The sequence below is a fragment of the Nematostella vectensis genome, chromosome 7 (genome assembly GCF_932526225.1).
Source record: "Nematostella vectensis chromosome 7, jaNemVect1.1, whole genome shotgun sequence".
In the NCBI taxonomy this organism is placed as follows: Eukaryota; Metazoa; Cnidaria; class Anthozoa; order Actiniaria; family Edwardsiidae; genus Nematostella; species Nematostella vectensis.
The window spans coordinates 13,467,444-13,491,308 of NC_064040.1; the positions used below are offsets into that span (position 1 = coordinate 13,467,444).

A 23,865-nucleotide genomic window follows, 5' to 3' on the forward strand; every position below is an offset into this window, starting at 1 on the left:
ACTATTAACATTGAAATTTACATAATAATAGACTGATAGTTTTAGCTAAGGCGGCAAGAGGAACAATAGCGAGTTACATAAATATGCAGGGCGGAACGTGTGAAAAATTGATAGCGCGAAAATTTAACGGTGACAGGATTAACAGTTCTAATTGTTTCGTAGCAGGGCTTTGTTTCTGTGGCGGCACGAGGACACGAGTTCATTGCGTTTATTTAGAGTTGAGAGTTTGGGTTGGCAGATGATCGTCAGCTTTTCCTTGAGGCAGAGGTTGCAACGCTTAGTGGTACTGTTGTAGGCGGAGTGGGAAGAAAGAATGCGCCATGAAATAAAGTACTCAATCATGTTGTCCTTGAGAGTCCAGACGTGTTTGCTGAGTTCGGTGGAGTTTCTGTGTTTGGCGTGTCGGAATGATGCGGTGTGGTTTCTGTACCTGGTCTTGAAGCTGTTTTCAGTGAGCCCGACGTATGTTTCCGAGGTGTTGTTGTCTTTTCGAGTTACGGTAGCTTGGTAGATAACAGATGTCTGTAGGCAGTTTCCGTCTAGAGGGCAGGTGTCTTTCTGTCGGCAGTTGCATGTCTTGTTGTTGGTAGTGGTAGGGGCGGAGTTGGCGATCTCGGTGGCCGACGATGCGGTGATGATGCGCTTGTTGTGGTTGTCGATGATCTGTTTGGTGTTGTTCATGCAGCTGTAACTGATTTTGATGGTGTTTCTGTTGAAGATTTAACGGAGGTGGTTGTCTATTAAGTCTAGTTCTGTGCTACATAGAAAGGGTGGATTATTTTTTTTATCTGGCTGGCTATAAAACAAAAAGACAATTTTCAACAAAATCAACCTGTAATATTTATTAAAAAAACAACAACAACAATAGAAATAGCTGCAAGAGCAAAAAAGGATCTAAATTGAACAGTCCAGACAAGTATGTTGTACTATAGGCATCAATCTGAGTAGTAAGTCTTCGCAAATGCTTTCACAGTGCATTTTGTTTGTGGTTCTTTTTTAGTTATTTTTTCACTGCTGTTGAAGGTGTGGATATCCACCAAATGCAATGTTTGACAAACATGTTTAAATGTTTAGCCAGGCCTTAAGCCATTGCCACACGTACCTGATGGATAAAGGGGGGTGGCGCTTTGCCTTTTCCTCTTCTCATAAACCTGGATGGCTTCACTTCTGGACACTCTATTTGGAAATTGTTGGCTAAGGGGCTCTGGCACCTTTTTTTGGTATCTCTCACGAATAGCTGTCAACTCCTCCAGTGGTACAGTGAAGAGTACCTTGCTGATATCATCTACATAGTCTGCAAACAATAAGATAAATAATTATGACAGGCATAGATTGTACAATAAAACCTTAGCTTTGTGAGCAAAGTTTCCATTCAAAACAATTGTCTCTCACCCTAAGGTTGAGGGGTTAGGACATTCCCTAGAGAAATTTAAATATCCCAACTACTTTTAGAATAAAATGTGTTTGCGACAATACCCAATCAGAAACCAAGTTAAATAACAATACCCTCTCTGGAATTATTAGTTGGAACATAGCCCTTTAGGAGGCCTGAAACAGTTGTCTTTTGTAAGCCTTCGGTAATAAGACACCAAAGACAACTATTTCAGGCCTCCTCAAGGGCTATGTTCCAATTAATAATTCCAGATGAGAGGGATGTCTTTGGTGTCTATTTTATAGGAAAACATCTCTGTTACTCAACTCTTCTGTTTCATAGGGTTAAAAGAAATCACCATAGCAACGAAGTAGTCTGATAAAATGAAGGAAAATAATAAATAATATTGAAACCAGGTGGTAAATTTAGTTTAGAGTGAATTTTCCTTGGAGTGTTGCAATTATTTGTTTGCTAGAAAAAAAAAAAAACCAAAAGGTCTGTTACATGAAAAATAACATTTTTAGGGGTAAATTTTTTTTTCTCTTTTTGTCTAGATTGCTTTACAGCCAGTTTATCCAACTTGTGTGATGCATGGTGTCTAGGCTACGAAACCCTTTGCATATAGATAAAAAGGATATAAATATATCATGGTAAAATGGCCTATCTGCGGTATTGGCATGAAAATTATTACTTAACACAGGCGAACATGCTTACAGATTTCACACATTTGAAAACTTACGTGTCTTTGCTCACGAGCGGACGGTTCCTCTTCTGTCTTCTTACCGCCGTCCTCGGTTGGAATCGACCCGGGGATTAGCCGTCTATTAAACTTTAAATTTCCAACATTGAGCTTCGGCCCATCATAACACTCTTTCTTAAAGTGGTCCGAATATAGTGAGATGTTGTCACCTCGTGCACGAAAGTCCGGTCAATGTTTCCGTACAAATTTCTCCCACTCGTGCCTCAATTTGCGGTCTTTGGGAAAGTTATGCATCGAAATATTATCCGTGTAAGACGTATTTTTGCAGCTAACATTATTCGGTAGGCCTGCTACACAAAATCGGCCCTTATTTTTTCCTTTTATCGCGAGGGTCACCGTCGCAAGTCTTACTTTCTCTGTCCGCCATATTGAACTAAACCAACATTATGACGCCGAGCACGCACACGTGATCGAAAGCGTCGTCACGTGATTGCTTGGCCGAGCGATTGATGGAGGGGACAAAAAGCGCGGAAAGTTTGAAATTCCCTTAAAAACAATAACTTTTCGAGGTTTTAAACGATTTCGCTCAAATTTTCAGCCAGTGTTTTTCAGATATCAATATTCAAATAAACTCTATTTTCGTTTCGTGACTCAGGCTCTTTAAGGTCTCGGTTAAGTTAAACGACGTGTCCGCGGAAAAAAAAATATTGTCGCACCGCAATTTTCACTACATGTACAAACTATATATATCAAATAAAAGATAAATATTGAATTATCTCCAGCTAGTTTCATTTTTGCAATAGCTAATTCCGTGTTTAAGTTTTGAGGCCTCAAACTCAAAAGTACGGAGTTTACTTTAGAGCGTAATGCAGCTTCGCGTTATTGCGCATGCACATGCACGTAATTGCATCTCAATGACAGATAGATGATCTACCAAAGTGTGTGAGGACTTTTTGTTATTTGACACTGTCAACAAAATATCACGAATCAAAGTTGAAACTTTCATTTCTGGCGAAATTTGGACACGAAAAGTGCTAGTGATCTTCGTCGAAAATCGGAAATTCCTCACACACTTTATGACATGGCATAATTATCTATCAGATCCCGAAAACTTGAAGGCGATGTCTTAAAAAACCCGTCGCGAGGTTACGCCCGACAAGCTCGAGTTCTCGCCTTAAAATAATACGCTAGAAAATTCTAGAAAGATTTGGCGTGAATTTACGGTCAACAGGTCACGGGAAACAGCAAAGGCCCATTTTAGCCGATTTTTGGAAAAAAATGTTTTAGTTCTTAAAAGAACTATTGATACAGGTTTTGCAAAAACCGCAAAAACAAACAGTGGTGTCAAATTTACCTCTACCAAGACCTTAAAATAACATCCATTGCACTCCGTGTTACTCAGAGTGTTCGCACCTGCGCCCCCCCCCCCAAATTTCCCTGAAAACCGTGTTACTCAGAGTGTTTGAACCTGTGGCCCCCCAAATTCCCTGAAAGCCGTGTTACTCAGAGTGTTTGAACCTGTGGCCCCCCAAATTCCCTGAAAGCCGTGTTACTCAGAGTGTTTGTACCTGTGGCCCCCAAATTCCCTGAAAGCCGTGTTACTCAGAGTGTTTGTACCTGTGGCCCCCAAATTCCCTGAAAGCCGTGTTACTCAGGGTGTTTGTACCTGTGGCCCCCAAATTCCCTGAAAGCTGTGCTACTAAGAGTGTTTGAACCTGTGGCCCCCCAAATTCCCTGAAAGCCGTGTTACTCAGAGTGTTCGTACCTGTGGCCCCCCAAATTCCCTGAAAGCCGTGTTACTCAGAGTGTTTGTACCTGTGGCCCCCAAATTCCCTGAAAGCCGTGTTACTCAGAGTGTTTGAACCTGTGGCCCCCCAAATTCCCTGAAAGCCGTGTTACTCAGAGTGTTTGAACCTGTGGCCCCCCAAATTCCCTGAAAGCCGTGTTACTCAGAGTGTTTGTACCTGTGGCCCCCAAATTCCCTGAAAGCCGTGTTACTCAGAGTGTTTGTACCTGTGGCCCCCAAATTCCCTGAAAGCCGTGTTACTCAGAGTGTTTGAACCTGCGCCCCCCCCCCCCCAAATTCCCCTGAAAACCGTGTTACTCAGAGTGTTCGTACCTGTGGCCCCCCAAATTCCCTGAAAGCCGTGTTACTCAGAGTGTTTGTACCTGTGGCCCCCAAATTCCCTGAAAGCCGTGTTACTCAGAGTGTTTGTACCTGTGGCCCCCAAATTCCCTGAAAGCCGTGTTACTTAGAGTGTTTGTACCTGTGGCCCCCAAATTCCCTGAAAGCCGTGTTACTCAGGGTGTTTGTACCTGTGGCCCCCAAATTCCCTGAAAGCTGTGCTACTAAGAGTTTTCGTACCTGTGGCCCCCCAAATCCCCTGAAAGCCGTGTTACTCGGAGTGTTCGTCCGACACAGATGTCCAACAACCCGGATATTCGGTATGCGGTAACAGTTGTCAGAATGAAACACGGCACGTTCCATGACCTGCAAGTAAAGTTACATGAAACACTTTTTCAAACATGCAAATCCAAACTTAGTTGCGGTTGTTTTGTTTCTAACAAGTAAACAGGAAACTCGAGACAATACTTTCCCATGTCCAGTTTTTTTTTAGTTAATGAGAGTTTATTTTACGTTTGTGATCTTATTTATGTTCATAATTCTAATACTCTTAATTTCTGTAAAACAACTAAATGTACTCAATTTTGTGGTATTGAATTAAGGCCACGCATGTCTTTTTTTTACAGTTTGTTTCTAATTTCACTTGTTTTGCTTGATTTCATTGCAAAAAGTAAACTGACCTGGTTTTTACGAAAATAGAAAACTTGCGAAAATAAAGTGTCGCGAAATATCGCCATCTCAAAATCGCTAAATTTTGATGTCGCGAATTATACACACCGCTCTCGAGAGATCCAAAGAGTGTCCAGCGTTGTTATACAACTGAATATCCAAGGCCTGGATCCTGCCATCTTTGGTAAAACCAACCTGTCAAAGGACAAAAAATTATTTACAGTCTGGGGCCGGTTCCTCGAAAGCAGGCCCTGGTCGACTGAAAGCTTGATGAATGGCAAACCAAGTAAACAGGTAATGACGATTCAAAGGTTATATAATTGTAATGTCATAAACGTGATCTTACATTATATTCTCCCCATTCGTCGAAGGAATGGACAATAGAGAGAATCTCTACATTGATCTTACTTTGTAGCGAGCGAGGAAGGGATGCCTGGTGCCCCCTGTCTTCATGTCCTCGTCCCTGTCCAGCATGCACCGCACGGGTTTTCCCGTCCTTAAACCACACACATAATTTGTCACCAGTTTACTTCTAGTCGATTACGTAACAAACCTCGAAGAAAACGCGAAAAATATTTCAAAACTATAAAAGCAGTGCGTCTATTGGAAGTTTTTTTTGAGGATGTGTCTGATAATTTAGAGCCGATGGCCTGTAAAATAGCGCGGATTCTATTAGATTCTTTTGTCTCTTGTCGTACAAACATGGTTGTCGAGCAAAACAAAGTTCAAATGCCTCCATTTTTATTGAATAAAACAACCATCTCCATCAACTAGTTCACGCTGCTAATAAAATACTTGGAAAAGAATATAGTTAACAAAGTTTTATAACAGGCTTTAGATGATCCCATTCTTGAAAGCAGATAATTATTTTTTTTTATTGTATCGAAATTGAAGCTTCATGTACATACAGCACACAATGGTTAAACACAGGATAGCGAAGAAGTCTTTATCCGACAAGGGACTTTTCACACAAAGAAAAAAAGAACAATGCAAAGCCCGCCCTATATCTAGCGTTTAGCTTTCGTGTTTTCGGATATACTTAGAGAGACTGGCCATTATTTGAGTGGCACAACGACGTTTTTAACAAACCTGCTCGCTGCGACAGCTACAGCAGCAGAAAGCCAGCAGCTCCGAGTCTCTTTGCCGCCAAACCCTCCACCTAAGTAAACAAGCAAATAAGAATAAAAGATAAATCATAGAACGTTGCGATGCTAAGGTGGCGTCTAAAATGGAAGAATACTCTCTTATCAACTATCTAAACTCGGCTCCTAGGCAAGGATACATGGCATCGTTGCATACAAGAGAATACCAGGTCAATATACTTTATGGCCTTTAGGGGTGTCGAAGAGACCAGCATTGTTTTTAACACAAACTTATTTTTAAAAGTGATTACACTTACCAATGCGTTCGATTCGCACTACAACAGGGTTTCTTACTTACCCATGCGTTTTATTCGCACTACAACACGGTTTATTACTTACCCATGCATTTGGTTCGCACTAAAACACGGTTTCTTACTTACCCATGCGTTTGATTCGCGATACAACACGGTTTATTACTTACCCATGCGTTTGATTCGCACTAAAACACGGTTTCTTACTTACCCATGCATTTGGTTCGCACTAAAACACGGTTTCTTACTTACCCATGCATTTGGTTCGCAGTAAAACACGGTTTCTTACTTACCCATGCGTTAGATTCGCACTACAACACGGTTTCTTACTTACCCATGCATTTGGTTCGCAGTAAAACACGGTTTCTTACTTACCCATGCGTTTAACTCGCACTACAATCCGATTTCTCTGGACTCCAAGCACGGCAGCAACCATAGACTGGAATAGTTAAAGCCAATAAACAGCATGAGCGACCATACCACATAAATCAGAAAATTCCCGTGGGAGTGGCGAGATAGCTAAATAGTACAGGTTTTGCTTTTCAAGTCAGAGAACCGGATTTTTAAGTAGAGATAGATATAACAGTAAAAAACACATTAATGCGAATGAAAAATAAAGACATACAAATAGTACCTCCGATCTCACCTCAACTTAAAATGGTAGAATAGGAGAGCTTTCTAATGGGGAGGGGGTTTGGGAGATTTTGCGGATGGTTGACAAAACAGGGAGTAACCGCTGTTAAAGGTCAGTCAAGACAAAATCGACGCAGACTAGGATAAATGAAACATGACGTGCGCTAGTGGTATTAGAGAGAGCCGCTTACCTGTGTTGTGGTAGGATTCTGCGTGGAGCAGAATAACTCCATTTCTCCATCTTCTCCTTTTGGTACAGCTATGGTAGCATGGGTCTCAAGATAAAAGTGTTCCTGGTCGTAAAACAAAACAAGAAAGAAACCAAAGAAGATTACATTGTCAGCTAAAACGTAAAATATTAAGCAATCTGAGAGACAGATGAAGATAAATGGTGGAAAATAGCCTTTCCTTAATGGCGAATATTAATGTTGTCTTACTTAAACTGGGCAACAGCACGTAAAAGCAATCAATTAAGTAAAATAACCTCATACAAACTCATTGCAAAAAAAAAAAAACAGAAGCTTGTTTCTGCGATATGCTATCCAGTACATATCATATCACAGACTCTTAAATAGTTGTATTTCCCTTGGTGCAATTCGCGCTTCTGTTGGATTATTTCTCTTACCTGGGCACCGGTCCTCATCTCACCCTCGATCACGTGATCGGAGGCTCTGAAGCCCGCCTCAAGGTCGCCGTTTTCTATCTTGAGCGGAGGGTCTATGTAGGAATTGGCGGCAATGGCGTCCTAGCAGTGGCAAATATGAGGTTAGTCTTTACAAATGCTATTTCTGTCGTCCTCGAGATAACCACACCTAGTGCAGTGGCAGTAATGGTCATTCTTAATCTCGATAGTAGCGCAAGAAACATAACAATATACAATATAAAGCAGACCAATCACGCCGCCTTTTTTCACTTTCGCTCAACATCACACAATGTAGATCCCAGCACTTGTCGCATGCCCGGGCGTGTGTCGGTGGCGAGATAAGTTCAAAGAGAGGGTGAACTGTCAATCAATCATGTCTCATACCAACATCACAACATTGGCCGTAACTAGGCAGGTTTTCGAACAATGGAATCGAGCGTTGTTTAACTCCCTTCTTATTTTATATAGAACCTAAATACGAAGTTAGGTTCGGAGAGCGCTCGGGCTTGTCACGAACACTCAACAGGCTCTGGTTGCACAGTACCGTTCAAATGTTTCGAGACTTGAAAATAACGATCGCTAGGGTTTTTAGACAAGAGAAATAGAAATATAACAAGAGGCAACCAAAAAGGATTTCGCTAACTCAGAAAGGGGAGAATGCACAGGAGACATTTCGGATTAAGGTAAGAAATATTTTATCGCTTTGTAAAATATTCAACACAAATTGGGGATTTATTTTTGTTTATTTTATAAAGAAATCGCTGAAAAAGTATCTTAATTCCCGTGATCATATCATCTCCTATCATCGTCACCACTATCATCGTCGTCATCATCATTGACTTCATAATCATCGACGTCATCATCATCATTATCAAAACATCATCATTATCAAACAGTATCCAGTAATTGCAAACGATTCTTTATCACCATCATCATCATCAAAAACTTTGTTATCGTAATCAAAACAAAAAGAGCAACATCATTTTATCACCATCATCATTCCTATTAAAAACTTTAAAGGATTATCAGGTCTGCGCCATACAAACACAATTCTTCTGTTTGCAAAAGAATCTAATAGCAGTTTCAGAAACACAACAATAAATGACAACTTACCTCTATCGTCAGGATCCTTGGAAGATCCTCGTACTCAATCTTCACGGCCTTGGCTGCACGTTGGGCCTGGGCCTGAGTCTCTGCCACTACCGCACCTATCGCCTGCCCCGTCGAGGTAACCTGTCAATCAGAAGAACAACAACCAATCACAACAAACTGCGATAACCCAGATGCCGCATGTTTACTAATCTACCACTTTTTGGCCCTTTAAACCAATTATTTTGCTACATACTTAACTGTAAAACAAACATAAATTTTAAAAATGGCAAGACGACTTTTAACAATACCCATTCTAATTAAAAGGGGAAAACATGAAAATTCTCATTGATTTTGCTACCATAAATGTGTAGTAATTTAATCGATACGAAGCATGTCACTCTCACGGTCTTTTGAGGACCTTTATTGTAAACGCGCCTATCATTGTTCACTATGGAATGACGTCTTATCTTTATCTGCTTCTGAGAACAAAGCATAGGCTGCATCGTTAGGTCGTTATCAGGGACATAAAAGGCCGTGAGCCATTTAAACAGCACTGAAAGCCCATCTTTTCAGATTGGCTTATTTCACATAGAGGACTCGTTAATTTAGCTGACCGTGTTACAATTTGTTATGTTGATTTGGGTTAGATTTTTTTTTGTAAAAAATTGTTTTTTGTTGGGCGCTGTAGAATGTATTGACATAGTTTCAGCGCTTTATAAATAAATTATTGTTATTGTGATTGTCATTGTCATTAAAAGAGTAATACGTTTCTGTACCTCGTGATTATAAAACACCAGCTCATCAGGGATAACCGGGCCGGATTTGTTACAACCTGGTACGTCATCTGCACTGACAAAAGCCTGTACACCAGGCATCTTGACGGCTTTACTGGCATCAATAGAGCTAAAAATAAGTACAGTTGTTGTTAGAACACTAGTATGTTACAGCACTGGGCCAACACCTTCTTACGTTAATCACTATGGCCATCGCTATGCTCACCATCATCATCATCATCATCATCATCATCATCATCATCATTATCAACACCGCCATCACCATCATCATCATCATCATTATCAACATAATCATTATCAACACCGCCATCACCATCACCACCATCACCATCACCATCACCATCACCATCACCATCACCATCACCATCACCATCACCATCACCATCACCATCACCATCACCATCACCATCACCATCACCATCACCATCACCATCACCATCACCATCACCATCACCATCATCATCATCATCATCATCATCATCATCATCATCATCATCATCATCATCATCAACATCATCAACATCAACATCATCATCATCATCATCATCATCATCATCATCATCATCAACATCATCATCAACATAATCATTATCAACACCGCCATCATCACCATCATCATCATCATTATCAAATTATCATCAACAGCGCCATCATCATCATTATCAAGATTATCATCATCACTATCGCCATCAAAACCATCGTCATCATGATAACAATCATCGTTATATTTAACATTAAAAACCATCAAAAAGTACAACAAAAACAAAGCATTACAAACATGCATGCATTACAAACAAGCTATCACGATCACCACAAGGCATCATCATTATCGTCATCATTATCATCATCATCATTATCATTACCACCATCATTATCATCATCATGGTTGATTTTATACTTACATGATTTTTGCGTGGGCGCGCTGGCTCAGCACAAGGCCAAGATACAGCTCATCTGAAGGAAGACACGCGATTGGTACATTACGATATCAATCAAGATCAAAGATGTCAATGGTTTTTAAAAAGCACATTTGAAAGCAACCATTTGGTACATAAAAACTCAAGTTTAGGGTTAAGTTTTAAGGTTCAAGTTAAGGTACCCTGGTTCCAGAGCCTCGAGCGTCTCTTCCTACCTTGGCCAGCGAAAAAGCCACGTGAGAGACGTGCAACGTGATTCCTTAGTATAAGTCACTAATTCTTAGGGGTTTGGAAATATTGTTTTCTCTGAAGGCCATCTTGTCCAGCTAGACAAAATTCTTAAACCAAATTCAGTAAAAAAACTGAAGCCTAGCTGCATATATTAGTCACGGCATAACTTCAGGCAGATTCTTCAGGTAGGCGCTTCAGTGGTATTTAGCCATGCTTAGATGCAGGCTTGTCGCGTACTCACAAAGCCGGTTGACGACAATGTTTTGCCAATCGGCTGTTTGCATTATTGGTGAGCAGGCAAGGCATAAGCTTCTTTAATGTCGATAAGGAAATTGCAAATCTGATACCTTTGTATGGTGGTATATCATCACAATACACAGCCTCCCCGGTCGCCTGTTTGCTTGCCGAGAGGTGCCTCAAGGGTCGGCCCACAACATCCTCGGGTTTTTGGTCAGCGGGAACCTCCTAAAAAGGTAAAAGGTTGAAGTTTGTAGTAACCACACAAGTTAATTAAAAGAAAAAATAAACAGAATATGATGCGCTCAGTTTTTATCATCATACGTGGAACTTTTAACAAAAATCAGATCAATTGTGATTTTAGCTTTTTTTTGTTGCTGTTGCTGTTGTTGTTGTTGCTGTTGCTCCTGTTGTTGTTTTTGTTGTTATTGTTTCTGCTTCTTCCTGTCTCGGTACTGGTTAATGCCATGTTGTTTCAGCTATTGTGCTAGCAGGGCAAAGTGGTGTTTACCTGAAATGTCTGGGTGGCTTTTGGCGGTGACTTGTCAAATATAGCTGCACCACTACAGTAGTTTTCCGGAAGACTTGAGACATTTGAGCCCTAAATACAAAACAATAACCATAATCTGAGTATTTATAATAAAAAGGGGCTAGTTCGTGCGCTCAGCTTGGCTCAGGGTAACTTGGTTCTTGAAATGTTCAAGTTTTGTTTTATTAAAAGGCCAATGAAAGCGCCATTTTATGCTCAGGCTCAATAGCGAGTCACACGAAGCATCCATTTCCATCGGCTAGTCCAAGCGAGTAGCCAGGATATTCTTAATCAAATATCGTCAGTAACGTTTCAGACTACATTCGTAGATTGTTATTTTTAAGTTTTCTTGGGAATAAACCGCTGTATTTCCAAAGATAAACGATAACAAAGGAGAAGGTAAGAAGTAAATGAGGTAAGAAGGGAGAGAAATTTAGAGAGGTAAGAAGGGAGAGAATTGGGAATTTACAAAAAGCTGTAGGTACACCTATTTCAAATAAGGTTGCACTCCGAGAATCTGTGAATTGCAACCCGCAGTGCTTCATGGGTATTAAGTAAATTAGCAAATAAGCTTAAATAAAATACAAATCCAGGTTTCAAAACTATAGAATCCTTTTTTATGTCCTTTTGATTAAGATACAAGGATTCAGTTGTTTATACGCTACACATGAACCACCGGGTTACAACACATGGATTCTCAAGTGCAACCTTTTTTTGAAAAAGGTGTATATCTTCATAATTCTCGCCAGAGCCGGATTTCCTTAGCATGCTCGTCACCTGATACTCTTGTATAATGGCAGTTTCTGATTGGCTGTTTTATACAATGTCATTTTCTGAATAGCTATTTTTTATAATGGCAGTTGCTGATTGGCTATTTTATATAATGGTAGTTTTTGATTGGCTATTTTATATAATGGCAGTTTCTGATTGGCTTTTTTATATAATGGCAGTTTCTGGTTGGCTATTTTATATACTGGCAGTTTATGATAAGCTATTTTGAATTTAATAGGTCTGTTAGGGCTTCGCCTTGCCGTGACACTCCGCTTTAGAAAGTTTCAGTTTCAGTTTAATCTTTGTTTATCGAGGGTAGCATATTTAACCAAATATACATTTTTCTAACATATGGCTCTCGGTTAGTAAGCACTGTCACTGGGAGTGGTCACTGCCAGAGGGTTTATTGCGTTCCCAGTGGTTCTTTTACGTCCCTTCGGTTCAGGCTAATGTAGTGCAGCTTGAAGAGACGGGACCTCCGGTTTAGTGTCCTTATCCGAGAAAACTGGAAACAGGGCGAAGACTTCAACTCACTTGTGACACAAATTCGAATCAAGGCAGGAACCCCCAAAAAATCCCCAGTTCAAGATATGTCTCAAATTGTTAAATATTTTTTTACTATCCCGTGCAAATTCATGTACAGTACTATAATTATTATCATTATTTTCTATGTTTATTCCCGCAAAACCCGTCATATTCCATTTTTACATTCCATTTATTCCTCGATTCCGCATTCCATGATTCCTCATCCTCGTTATATGACTCACGACCTCGGCGCTATGCAGAAATAAGAAAACATTCCGATATTCCTTATTTGGGGTGCGCATCATTGACACATTGAGACAAAACAGTCCACATTATCCGTGTGTTGACTAAAATATTTTCATACTTTAAGACAACATAATTGTTTCTTTTTACTTATTTAACGATAAATATTAAAGACCATCAACCTTTATGGCATTATTTGATACTCTAAAAAATATCAAAAGAATTTTAGGGTTATTGGTGAACTATTTTACTGTAGATTTTCACTTTAATTTCTTCGAAATGAAACAAAAAATAGAAATGAATTCTGACTAGGTTGGCGATAAATAATAACTGTCAAAACTAATGATATGCTCGATAATCAATCACAAGTGTGTAGGTCAATCGCTTCTAGCACGCTGAGACAGCTACGAAGCAGCGATGCGGAAACCGAAATATCAACAGAATGGTTAATAAATTACAAAGGTTAAGATGTCACCCTCTATAAATAAAAATTGTTTTTTTTTTTTGCACAATTAAATGACAAACAGGAAATCTTACAGAGAGCTTGGTAAACAGTAACGCACAAATTCCGTATGTTAAGGCTGGTGCTCACGAGCGACGTAAGCGTAAGAGTCTTATGTCGCGTGAAAACCCGCTCGACGTAAGCGCAAGCATAAGCGCAAGAAGAATGGGAAGTTTTGATAATCTTACGTCTATTCTACGCTTACGTCGCGTGAAAACCGGATCGACGTGAGCATAAGCGGGACATAAGCATAAATTAACCAAACTCGTCGGGGGGGTATGGGCACCAGACTACGAACTGAGCATGCGTAAAACCTTGCGCTTACGTCGAGCCAGCTCTCACGCGACATAAGACTTTACGCTTCCGTCTCCGCTTACATCGGTCGTGAGAACCAGCCTTTAGAGTTCCGTTTTGATGTGATAGATCCCTATTCCGGCAGTCCATTCCCAAACATGGCCAGTCTAAATCTTCCGTCTCGTACTTGTTGCATAACAACTGATATTTTATTTACTTGAAGTATACGTTTATCTTAAGGATTGTCAAAATCCTACAATAATATAGTTAATGTAGGTGCTTAAAAAGGTTGCTTTAACAAAACTAAGGAATGGAAACAATATCATGTTGCTTCAACAACATAACCCATAATGCACTGCGGTTTCAAACCCCACGGAGATTTTGTCGGCGATTCCACTCTGTCCACTGTGATAGTTTAACAAACAAATAATAATATGGACGTTAAGTCCATGGAGTGGAGCGAAGTTTCGTACAGCATTGTAGATTTGCTTGCCAAGCACTCTCTCCCGTGTGTAGTCAAAGTCAGCGAGGGATACTATGATACGAGCAACGAGACGACGATTTCGACGGATGAGGTCTTAGTCTTGCACCGTACAAACACAGCGCGGTATTTCGTCGCTACTACCGAGCATTGCAGCGATTTACTCATACCGACACACCTAGAGACAAATGTGCAGATAGAGGAACGCATCGTGCCGAAAGTCTTCAATAGCGTGAAGAGGATAGCCGAGATAAAGCCAGACTTTATAGTCGCGAAGCACGATCAGCCATGGCTGAAGGTGCAAAAAGATGAAGTACTGAGAGTCCGGGAAACTGTGAAGGATAGAGCCGGAGAGCATTTACGGTGCACTTTACGGAATGATGAGAGTAGGGAGGTAAATATCCCGTTGTCATATCAAGCGGATTTTGAATCTTATGAGGAAGCGAGGATAATGATGCTTTCAGAGCTCGAATCGAGGACCTCTTTTCCGCTAAAGGTGAAATTTATTGACGAGACAATAAAGATCAATCTGGATGGCATAATCGAGGGAAAAAAAGAGTTCAAATTGGCCGATTTAGGGAGGGTGACACTTAAAGAAATTATCAGTAAGACTTCAGTACTGGTTAGTGATATCAAGGGTAGTCGCGAATCGGTGATGAGAATCCCAATGGAAATCAGTATCACACTAGAGGTGGGTAAGACAGGCGTGACCACACGGTACCTTGACGGGCTGTTGCGTGACGTAAAAGATTGGGTTGACAATGACAATATAAGAATTAACAATGAGGACGCGACAGTGGAAAAGATCTACGAGGATTTGGAATCGGGAGATGAGGAGCACGAATACTTTGAAGTAGCGCCAGCGAGACCACCTCGCAATACGCAACAAACTGCACGCAATTCAGAGGAGAGTGAGGAGGAAAGCGAGAATGATTATGAAGAATACGATGCCGAAGATGAGGTTTTCGATTCACAATCACAGTCACTCCCGATGGCTCCAACGGTACGCCCGACGGCACCACAACGAGGAAAGTCGGAGTCCAATTTATCTGTCAAGTCAAAACTCGAAGCTCATGGAATCAGCCTTCCGGGGCTTTCTTTCCTCAGGCGCAAGAAAGCTCCGCCAATCCCCCCAAGACGTCCGATTCGGGAGGCGGTCGGACAACACGATCAGAAGCCACCTCCATGTCCTCCGAAACCGCTATCACTGTCTGATACTTCGACACTTCGGCATAATTCCCAAACCTCGCCGACATTTATCCGACATGACTCCGAAGCACCCCCGATACCTGTCCGAAAAACATCCGAAATTCCTCAGACAAAAACACATGGTCCGTCTCTTGTTAAAGAGCTTTCTGAGTCATTCTCTTCCGTTTTTTGCAAGCACACGCCGCCTCCAGAGAGAACAACAGACACAAAAACATTCGGGGGAACACCTTCAGACGAGAAACAAAGGGAGTCACCTGCCACACGTGTTTCCGAAATGTCTCCGAAACCTGCTCGACCACCTTCCGACTACACTACGACAACTCCCCGTTATGTCTTTGAAACCAAGGTGAGAGAGGATAAAGAGACTGTAGAGGATAAACCAGCTTCGAATATCACCCAAGCGCCACCGGATGCCATTCAAGCGAGGCAGCTCAGTTTACCGGACAAACTTCAAAATCTGAGCGTACCAGAAGTGGCTGAGTGTCTAGAGGCGCTTAACATGCCGCAGTATTCGAGCAATTTTCTTGATCAGCAGATTGACGGGAGGGTGTTGGTGGAATTGACTGAGGATATGTTGAAGGATTCTTTAGGTATGACGGATAAATTACATCGCATGAAATTGATCAAGTTCATAAACGGATGGAGACCCATCTATGACAGCTTTAGATAAGGAAAGTAGTAGTTGAAGAACAGCAGACTCATGATAACAACCTATTGATAATAATGTAATAGTGCAGAAATTTTCTTATAATTCACTGGGTATTATAATAGCGGAGCGGCGGCCGCTCGCGGAGCTCCATAGGTATAGAAATTGGTAAAACTAATTGTGGTCATGACACACATTTTTGTGCCCGCTGACTGTACCACTCACGTGACCAGCACAAGCGACCAGGCCAGCTAATTAATTGATCGCTCTAAACCAATGACAGATCGTAAAATTGCTGTTTACCATACCCATTTCGCGAGGGGGACTGCCACAAAAACAGAAAAGGATGATCGTCAGCAAAATTAAGGGATAACACCTTGAGTGTGGTCAACAGTATTTCTTAAAAGCATTGTCTGGGGTTTTAACTGGGAGGTTTCACAGTTTAAAAATGATAACTGTGCTGCTAGACTGAAGTAGGAGAGGAATGGTGAATTTAAATATTTGTTTTCAGAAAGATTTGTAGTTGCATCTTCCAAGAACTTAGTACTTGAACTTCAGTAAAAGTGTTAAAAAATGGCTGAAAATTTTCATCATTTCATATTTTTGTCTTTTGATCTTCAAAGCTGTAAAAAGAAACTGGAGTAATACATGGCCAAGCACATTTATGTAAGGCCTTATAATTCAATTTTAGAAATGTACAATAGTGAAAATCTGAACAGTATCAGTTGTCTATCAAATGAAGCTACACACTTAGAGCTCATAACCTCTTGTGGTATTAGTAAATAATGTACTGGGGCACTATCAATAAATAATTTTAATATCACCAATTTTTTTAGTGTGCTTCAAGGTGGGGATTGGGAATGGGTCCAGCATTTCATTAAGGTAGAGAAATAGCTAAGATCAATAAAGCTTGGATCAAGGATTTCAGGGGGTATGCAATATAAAACACTCGAGTCTTTCTACAGAATATAAAAGTGAATGTTGTTATTATGGATCTCTTTTTAATTATCAAAAGAAATTCAGTGGGGGGTCATCTACTTAAACTGCCAAAAGATTCTTTCATATGGAAATATGGTAATAAAGCTGGCTCCGCTTTTAGGCAGTGCCTAATAAGAGTGTAAACGAAAAGCTAAAAAAGTAATTATATAAGAAAAATAGTTAGGAAAGGACCCTTCCGAAGAACATCAAACTATCGCTTATTTTACTTCAATAGGATAAAACCACTAACCATAAAACCATTTTTGCCTTTTATAATTCAATTCTTGTTACAGCGAATTTCTCGTAGAGCTTAGATAAAACTTTGAACATTAAAGAGAAACAAACTGAAAAAAGTGTACCGTATTTCCAATGAAACCATAATATGATTTTTTGAAAAGATCAATCAATAAAACGTTTTTATTGCTATTTTTGTTATTCCGCATTATTTCAACTGTTTCCAAGCTTTTTGAATATTTTTTTTATAACAGATATAGCTCAAATCTTCTGCATTTTTGCCGTACAAATCAAATTTTTGTTTTTGAATGTTGTTGTGAATGAAAGAAAATCGTTCTGGCTTGCAAGAACGCTGTTCAAGTTCTTCCAAAACGAAAAATGCGAGAGAAGCTTCCAGAGGTCAAATTTGGTCTTCCGGAGTCCATTCCACTCCTTGGTTTAGGTAAAAGAAGCCGGAAATAAATAATGCAGCGAAGCGTGCAATTATACTATTATGCATAAGTGCAACTTTCAGACTAATCGGATGAGCTAGTTCAAAACAAAAAGTTTTCTGCACTAAAACATAACAAAGACGTTTGGTAATCATTGTTTCACTGTTGGGCATTTGAAATAGGGTTCGGACTGGTCATAACAAGAATCATTACAAGAATGATAAAGGCTATGGAGGACACAGATAGCGACTACGACCTTAACTACATGGTCTTTGAAGAAGACGCGTATGACCTGAGAGAGTTCGTGAAGCGGTTTTCTTTGCCGCAGATTGTTCGCGTTTTGGACGGTTTTCTCGACCTTAACGAAGAGAACACTCTATCAATGGACCAGGTACTAACCTTACACTCAGCACAAACCACTCGCGTGCTTAGAATGACGGATAGCTCAGGACTACAACTCGAGGTCCCGACGACTTTAAACTTAATGGTTGATGTGGTTTCAAAACGGGCTAAAGTCTACACGGCTAGAGAGCTAAACGAAGCAGCTCCAGTATTCGTGCGTCCTTTAAAAGAAGACAAGCGAATAGGGATAACTTCCGATGATGTTTTGAAAATTGAAGAGTCGAGCAGTGAGAATAAGCATATTGTACTGTGCACTGTAGTAAAAACGGGAACACAATTCCGTATCCCGCTAACATACCAAGGAGCATTTGAAGCGTATTGCAAACATGATGTTTTGAAGATATCAGACGTCCATAAATACTACGAGTTTCCTTGCGAAATGAACGTGAGAAAGGATGATGCAACGGCAGATAGCGAGCAGTGGGGACAGCTATACAAACTGAAAGAACTCCAGGCACTGAGCCAGTTTACCAATCAAATTATCATCGCGAGTATTCGGTACAAAAACAGAGTGAGCGTGTTGCAGCTACCTGCCGACTTGGAGGTCACAGTTCGACCAGCGAAAGGCGCACAGAAGACTGACTTGAGGGAAAATAAGATTTACGACGACATTCGCCATGCCATCCACAAAAACACCCAATTGGACCAGCTCAGTCAACACAACCTGAACAAAGTGCGACAGGCCAACCAAGCAGCAATTGTCGAGAATATCTATGAGTATGTTGAAGATATTAAAGTGAGAATTCGTCACCACGAAGAAAAGACACCAGGGGACAGTGCACCCGCGAGGCAAAGCGACAACGAGTACGCCGGGCTAAAAAGGGATGCAAGTCCAAACGAGTACGCCGGGCTAACGGGTAATATAAAAACACGCGAGTACGCCGGGCTAACGGGTGATGTAAGCACAGACGAGTATACCGGGCTGGTGACCATGGGAAAACCGTCGGAATATGCCGAATGCAGGCCTGAGTTCGTCGGCAAACCTCAAACGCAACCCTTGAGTCCGACAACCACAAGTGATTTCTCTGAAGGTAATCTTTCGGAAAAGAATTCTAAGAAGCCGCCCCCTCCTCCAAGACCCCCTAAAAAGAACTCCATAGGTGGGCCAGCCCCTCCGACTTCCCCGACAGTCAAGGACGAGCCGAAAACCCGCGAGAAGCTCGAGAATCTAACGGTGTATGAAGTGAGCGATTGCCTGCGGCAGCTGAACATGGATTGCTACGTGGAGCGCTTCCAAGAGGAGCAGATTGATGGCAATATGCTGGTGGAGCTCACTCCTGACATCATGGCGCAGTCCCTCGGGGTTACCAACAAACTGCATCAGATAAAACTGGCGAAATTCATCCAAGGCTGGCGCCCCAAATAGGACTACTCATCTTACATTGCACTAGGCAAGAGTGTACAGGAAGGACAAACATGGATGCAGTATTTTCATCCGATAAAACTAGTTCAAAGCTAGTTCCAAAAAAGGTCTACTAAAGCGCCTTTTAAAAATCTTTTTTTTTATACTCGTTTACATTGGAGTGTTGCACAAGAAAGACATCATTTTAACCCAACAAATTTCGATAGACTAGTTCAAAGCTAGTGCCAAAAATAGAGCTGTTAAACCACAAACTGCACGATCTCCTGGTTTTAATTATAACTATGTATAAGAAAGTCCAGATCTTTTTAAAAGTGTGTGCAAATAGTTAGCAACAAGCCTTAGACTAAGGATTCCTGAAACTTGAGGGTTGATCCAGATGCGTATAAAGGTATTTTATACAACGCGAAATGATTCAAGGAGAAACAATATGGTGAACGGGGCTTTCTATAAAGAAAATATATAGATCACAGTAAACGTCATAATTCATGGTCCTGCTGATAACACAGACCCAGAGACAGGTCTTTATTTTGTAAAAGGGGTTAAGATATTATGCAAAGGGTCTCAAAGGGCCTGCAATAAAGTAAGCGGATACGCCTTGTTTCTCTTATATTCTTATAGGGTCGCAAAGGTATAATCAACAGAAGGTACTAAAACGGTGTTTAAAGTTTACGCAGAGATTGGTCTAATATTGGTGGGGAGATTGGATGAGTTGACCATATAGTTATAGTTGTTCCTATAATTTTGGTTTGACCTAAGATTTCATCTAAACAACGGCAAAGACGTAGCCTAGTGCATACCATAGGACCATATAGGAAGACCCCAGAGACTACATCCCCCCCTTAGCCCAAACCCACACCCAAAACCACCCCATGCTAAAGGAAGAACAGGGAATCGCTTACCTCTAGTGTGACACTATGAATACAAACCTGACGGAGCCTTCTTCATCCTTTACACCCCTTCCCCCATATAATACCCACCCATTCCCTGCCAGGTTACTCGCACCAAAGCTGCTTAAAGGGTCACTGTCAACTGCCACATAGCCACCCTTACTAAAAGCAAGAGCGAAAAAGCATCCATTTCCAGGCTTACCTCTATCTTACTGAGTTCTTGTGTGACCATGAGATAAAACTTGAAGAAAAAGCTAGTGGTTAAGGACCGGCGATAAGACACTTGTCCCCCGGGGGCATTGGCTGCTAAAGGAAGGTCTTGTTCTAGTAGGGGGCATGCGACGTCTACTAGACTCTCGTCCCATAATCTGAGGCAAGAATATCGATAGTGAATACCTTTGGATTACCTGTGGTTGAGAGAGACTGTGCCTGTACTGTACAAGACGCTGCCAATGAATCCAGCCAAACATATCCGAGAGTCGTGATCACGTGATAAGTCTAAGAAAGTCATGCGCCATTGAAAATATAAAAAAAACACGGAGCTATCACCCCGTTTAAAAGTTAAAAGAACCAAGGTAACACTTTGTTACCTGTCGGCATGTCGTAGAATAACCTAATTTTGTTAGAAGATGAGTTTAAAACATCGTCATCTTAGCTTTATTTACAGTCATACAAAGTAATACCACTTTGTTTCTGTCATAATGAATTTCGATTTTATTCGAAATTTCAATTAAAGAGTTTCTGTCAGCCGCCGTTCTGTCATCCTATCAAAATACCAAGTGTGAGAAAGCATCCATTTCCATTAGGTGATTATGGAAAGCTATTGTGATTCTATTGAATGTGATCAATAAAGTATAAAACTTTGCTTTCAGATGGTTATTTCGTGATTTTATCCCACATTATCTCCAATATTTTTTAAAAACAATAACAACGGTGTGGCTGGCGAGGGTCTTTAAAAATCCCTAGAGAAAATCGCGCAAGGATAATTTTTTTTCACATTTTCGGTAACCGTCACCACTCTTACCTCCCAACAAGAGCCTTAGAGGTCTTGAGAGCAATGACAGTCGTAGGTGCCATCCCACCGTAACTAAGGCAGCACTCCTTTACTCGCCATTGGTCAGTTGGGTCCAGCCTCACTCTCATGCCGGCGTTGACAATAGCGATGTCGTCATCACGTCGCCTAGCTTGCTTGAAGGCGAACAGATACTCGTTCTGAAAGACGATCATCAAATTAACCTTTGTTGCTTATGTGGAGCTAATGGAACCTAGCTTTGAATCCTGAGATAGCCATCTTCTCCTTTTCGACTTGATTCGTGTTACACAAAATAAATACAATGTCTTTCCTTTCTTGTGGAAAACTTTGGGAAGCCTGGCACGGACACAAGGGCGGTAGGAACAGAGTTTGTTAGACTAAATTTTGATAATAAACCACGAAATTCCCTCTAATTTGGCTGAAATGCGCCTTGTTTGCGTTGCACTCTTGTGTTTGATTAGAAACACCGGTCAAGTTATGATCTACTACCCCGTGGCGCACGAACTATCCCTGACACGCGGACACAATTAGTCGGACACGTTTCGGCTAGCGCTTCCCTTATGTTCCTTTATTTTCATTCTTACAACAATTCAACAGATTTGAGCAAAAAGACGAGTAGAGATTTCGTAAACTTTAGCTTCATTTTTGAACGATTCGAGAAACAATTTGTCATTTGTGTCTAGAACTTCGGTTCTCATTGCAAACTAAACGAACATAATAATAACGTCAGTTTCAGCTGTCTGTTGAATGAAACCAGGATGGACAGTTCTGGTTACATGTCTCGTGGATGGCACATGGCCTGACAGTTGTTATGGTTACCTGTCTGATTAATGACACATATGGACTGACAGTCGTTATGGTTACCTGTCTGATTAATGACACATATGGAATGACAGTTTGTATGGTTACCTGTCTGATTAATGACACATATGGACTGACAGTTGTTATGGTTACCTGTCTAATTAATGACACATGGACTGACAGTTTGTATGTTTCCCTGTCTGATTAATGACACATGGACTGACAGTTGTTATGGCTACCTGTCTGATTAATAACACATATGGACTGACAGTTGTTATGGTTACCTGTTTGGTGAATGGCACATGGACTGACACTAGCACTTCATTGGATTTTAAGGCAGTCTTTCGATATCCCAAGAAGAAATTCTCATCGAATTTGATTTCCCTTTCCTGCACAGTGTTGTCTTCTATCCAAATCAAACAAGAAAACACGTCAGTAAAAAACAGTGTGGACACAATTGATTTTCTGGACTATCTTCATGATTGCTAGGGTTTAGAAGGACGTTAAACGCTTTCTTGGGGCACAACCTATAGAGGCACATACAATTGGCAAAGCAACGTTCAAACGCTCCAAACAAATATTTATACACTCTAACCAACGCTTGGTAACAGTGTACAAATGCTGCTACCATTGGTCGATAAAAGTTCGTCAAGCCTCGGAATATTTGAAATCAACGATGTTCAGATACTACCGGTAATGCTGGGCCAACAATAGGGACCTTTAGCAAGGACGAACATTGCTGGACACACACTGGGAGTATTTGAACGATCGTTGGTCCTGTTGCGAAGTTGTGAATATTGTTAGTGAAGCATTGCTATAAGCATTTAAAAAATGGAGCGATAGCTCAGTGGTACGGTCTTCGCTTTTCAGACAAGGGTTCGAACCCAGGTCAAGTCAACTTGTGATTTTTTCAGAGTTGTAATAAAGTCCGTATCTACACAATGATGAGTAAAGTCAGTCATATGTGAAGCGCATTTCATCATTTCGTATGTTAAAGTGCGCTATACAAATGCCAAACATGTGTTTGAAAATTGCTGGTCCAACGATGTTGGAAGGTTTTGAATATTGTTGGTGCAGCATTTGGGTAAGCTGGTCCAACACTGTTGTGAGGCTTTGGACATTAGGGACCTCAAGCAACGACGACGGCAACGTGGACGACGACCGCAGAAAACGATGGAATTTGATTCAGAATTCAATAGCAGCACGTGAAAATGTGTTCTGTCTGATCAAACTCAGTCGTTCAATGAAGACAAACTTACGCTACCATGTTCAGGTGCATGTACCTGCCAAGGATGCGACCTTGAGTGTGCTCCCGGAGGCGATGAAGATCGGGTTCAGGTCAGAGATGGGACTTGCTGTTATAATGTTTCCCCCGACTCCCTAGAAAAGAGTTATGTATTTAAGCATCTCGCTACGTTGGCCCATGTTGAAAACTTGGTTTTACAGGGTAAACGCAAGGGTAATTGGAAAAGTGAATAAATATCAGGGTAAACAATGCTAGAAGCAGCCAACATTATCTTCCAACATCACACATCAAATTTCACAATACGGTGTACAAACAACATATCACAGTAGGGCTTGACAAACAAACTTTCGCACTGACTTCTATGAGAAATTATGTGCGGCTCAATACTCGAATCACACTTCATGTCCAAAAATATTTGCAAATAATCATTTTCATTGTTTAATCGTTAAGTCCATGTCCCTCTTGTGACTCTGGAAGACTCTAA

The 23,865-nt window shown here is 40.9% G+C and overlaps 3 protein-coding genes and 1 long non-coding RNA gene across 6 annotated transcripts in view; 2 read left to right on the forward strand and 2 right to left on the reverse strand.

Moving 5' to 3' along the window:
- Window positions 1–23,865, reverse strand: part of LOC5503264 (xanthine dehydrogenase/oxidase) — a 45,063-nt gene that overhangs the window by 13,108 nt on the left and 8,090 nt on the right. Inside the window, exons 12-27 of the mRNA XM_048729916.1 lie at window positions 23,419–23,515; window positions 22,420–22,541; window positions 21,326–21,513; window positions 20,504–20,669; window positions 11,318–11,407; window positions 10,917–11,034; window positions 10,324–10,375; window positions 9,404–9,530; window positions 8,649–8,768; window positions 7,518–7,637; window positions 7,084–7,185; window positions 6,635–6,698; window positions 5,956–6,025; window positions 5,275–5,362; window positions 4,975–5,061; window positions 4,438–4,563 (exon numbers count right to left, since the gene is read on the reverse strand). Coding sequence (XP_048585873.1) covers window positions 4,438–4,563; window positions 4,975–5,061; window positions 5,275–5,362; window positions 5,956–6,025; window positions 6,635–6,698; window positions 7,084–7,185; window positions 7,518–7,637; window positions 8,649–8,768; window positions 9,404–9,530; window positions 10,324–10,375; window positions 10,917–11,034; window positions 11,318–11,407; window positions 20,504–20,669; window positions 21,326–21,513; window positions 22,420–22,541; window positions 23,419–23,515 — 1,737 coding nt within the window. The remainder of the gene's footprint in view (window positions 1–4,437; window positions 4,564–4,974; window positions 5,062–5,274; window positions 5,363–5,955; window positions 6,026–6,634; window positions 6,699–7,083; window positions 7,186–7,517; window positions 7,638–8,648; window positions 8,769–9,403; window positions 9,531–10,323; window positions 10,376–10,916; window positions 11,035–11,317; window positions 11,408–20,503; window positions 20,670–21,325; window positions 21,514–22,419; window positions 22,542–23,418; window positions 23,516–23,865) is intronic.
- On the reverse strand, window positions 581–3,486 carry LOC116604057. Of its 2 annotated transcripts, XR_007312184.1 has the most exons (3): window positions 2,112–2,754; window positions 1,103–1,294; window positions 581–709 (listed from the first exon to the last, which is right to left on the reverse strand). It is a non-coding gene; the product is annotated as an uncharacterized LOC116604057 (long non-coding RNA). The 2 variants fall into 2 exon arrangements; XR_007312183.1 differs by lacking the exon at window positions 581–709 and having other exon boundaries at window positions 1,011–1,294; window positions 2,112–3,486.
- Window positions 13,999–16,833, forward strand: LOC116610935. The gene has a single exon (XM_032371611.2). The coding sequence runs from the start codon at window positions 14,105–14,107 to the stop codon at window positions 16,028–16,030; it is 1,926 nt and encodes a 641-aa protein (XP_032227502.2). The 5' UTR covers window positions 13,999–14,104; the 3' UTR covers window positions 16,031–16,833.
- LOC116610936 lies at window positions 17,699–20,011 on the forward strand. 2 transcript variants are annotated; one of them, XM_048729917.1, is made up of 2 exons: window positions 17,699–19,500; window positions 19,546–20,011. In XM_048729917.1, the coding sequence occupies exon 1, from the start codon at window positions 17,867–17,869 to the stop codon at window positions 19,415–19,417; it is 1,551 nt and encodes a 516-aa protein (XP_048585874.1). In that variant the 5' UTR covers window positions 17,699–17,866; the 3' UTR covers window positions 19,418–19,500; window positions 19,546–20,011. The 2 variants fall into 2 exon arrangements, with proteins under 2 accessions (XP_048585874.1, XP_032227503.2); XM_032371612.2 differs by having other exon boundaries at window positions 17,700–19,502; window positions 19,549–20,011.

Bases quoted from the DNA above. Each gene is read 5' to 3' on its own strand.
- LOC116610936 (XM_048729917.1), top strand. From the start codon at position 17,867: ATGATAAAGGCTATGGAGGACACAGATAGCGACTACGACCTTAACTAC.
- LOC116610935 (XM_032371611.2), top strand. From the start codon at position 14,105: ATGGACGTTAAGTCCATGGAGTGGAGCGAAGTTTCGTACAGCATTGTA.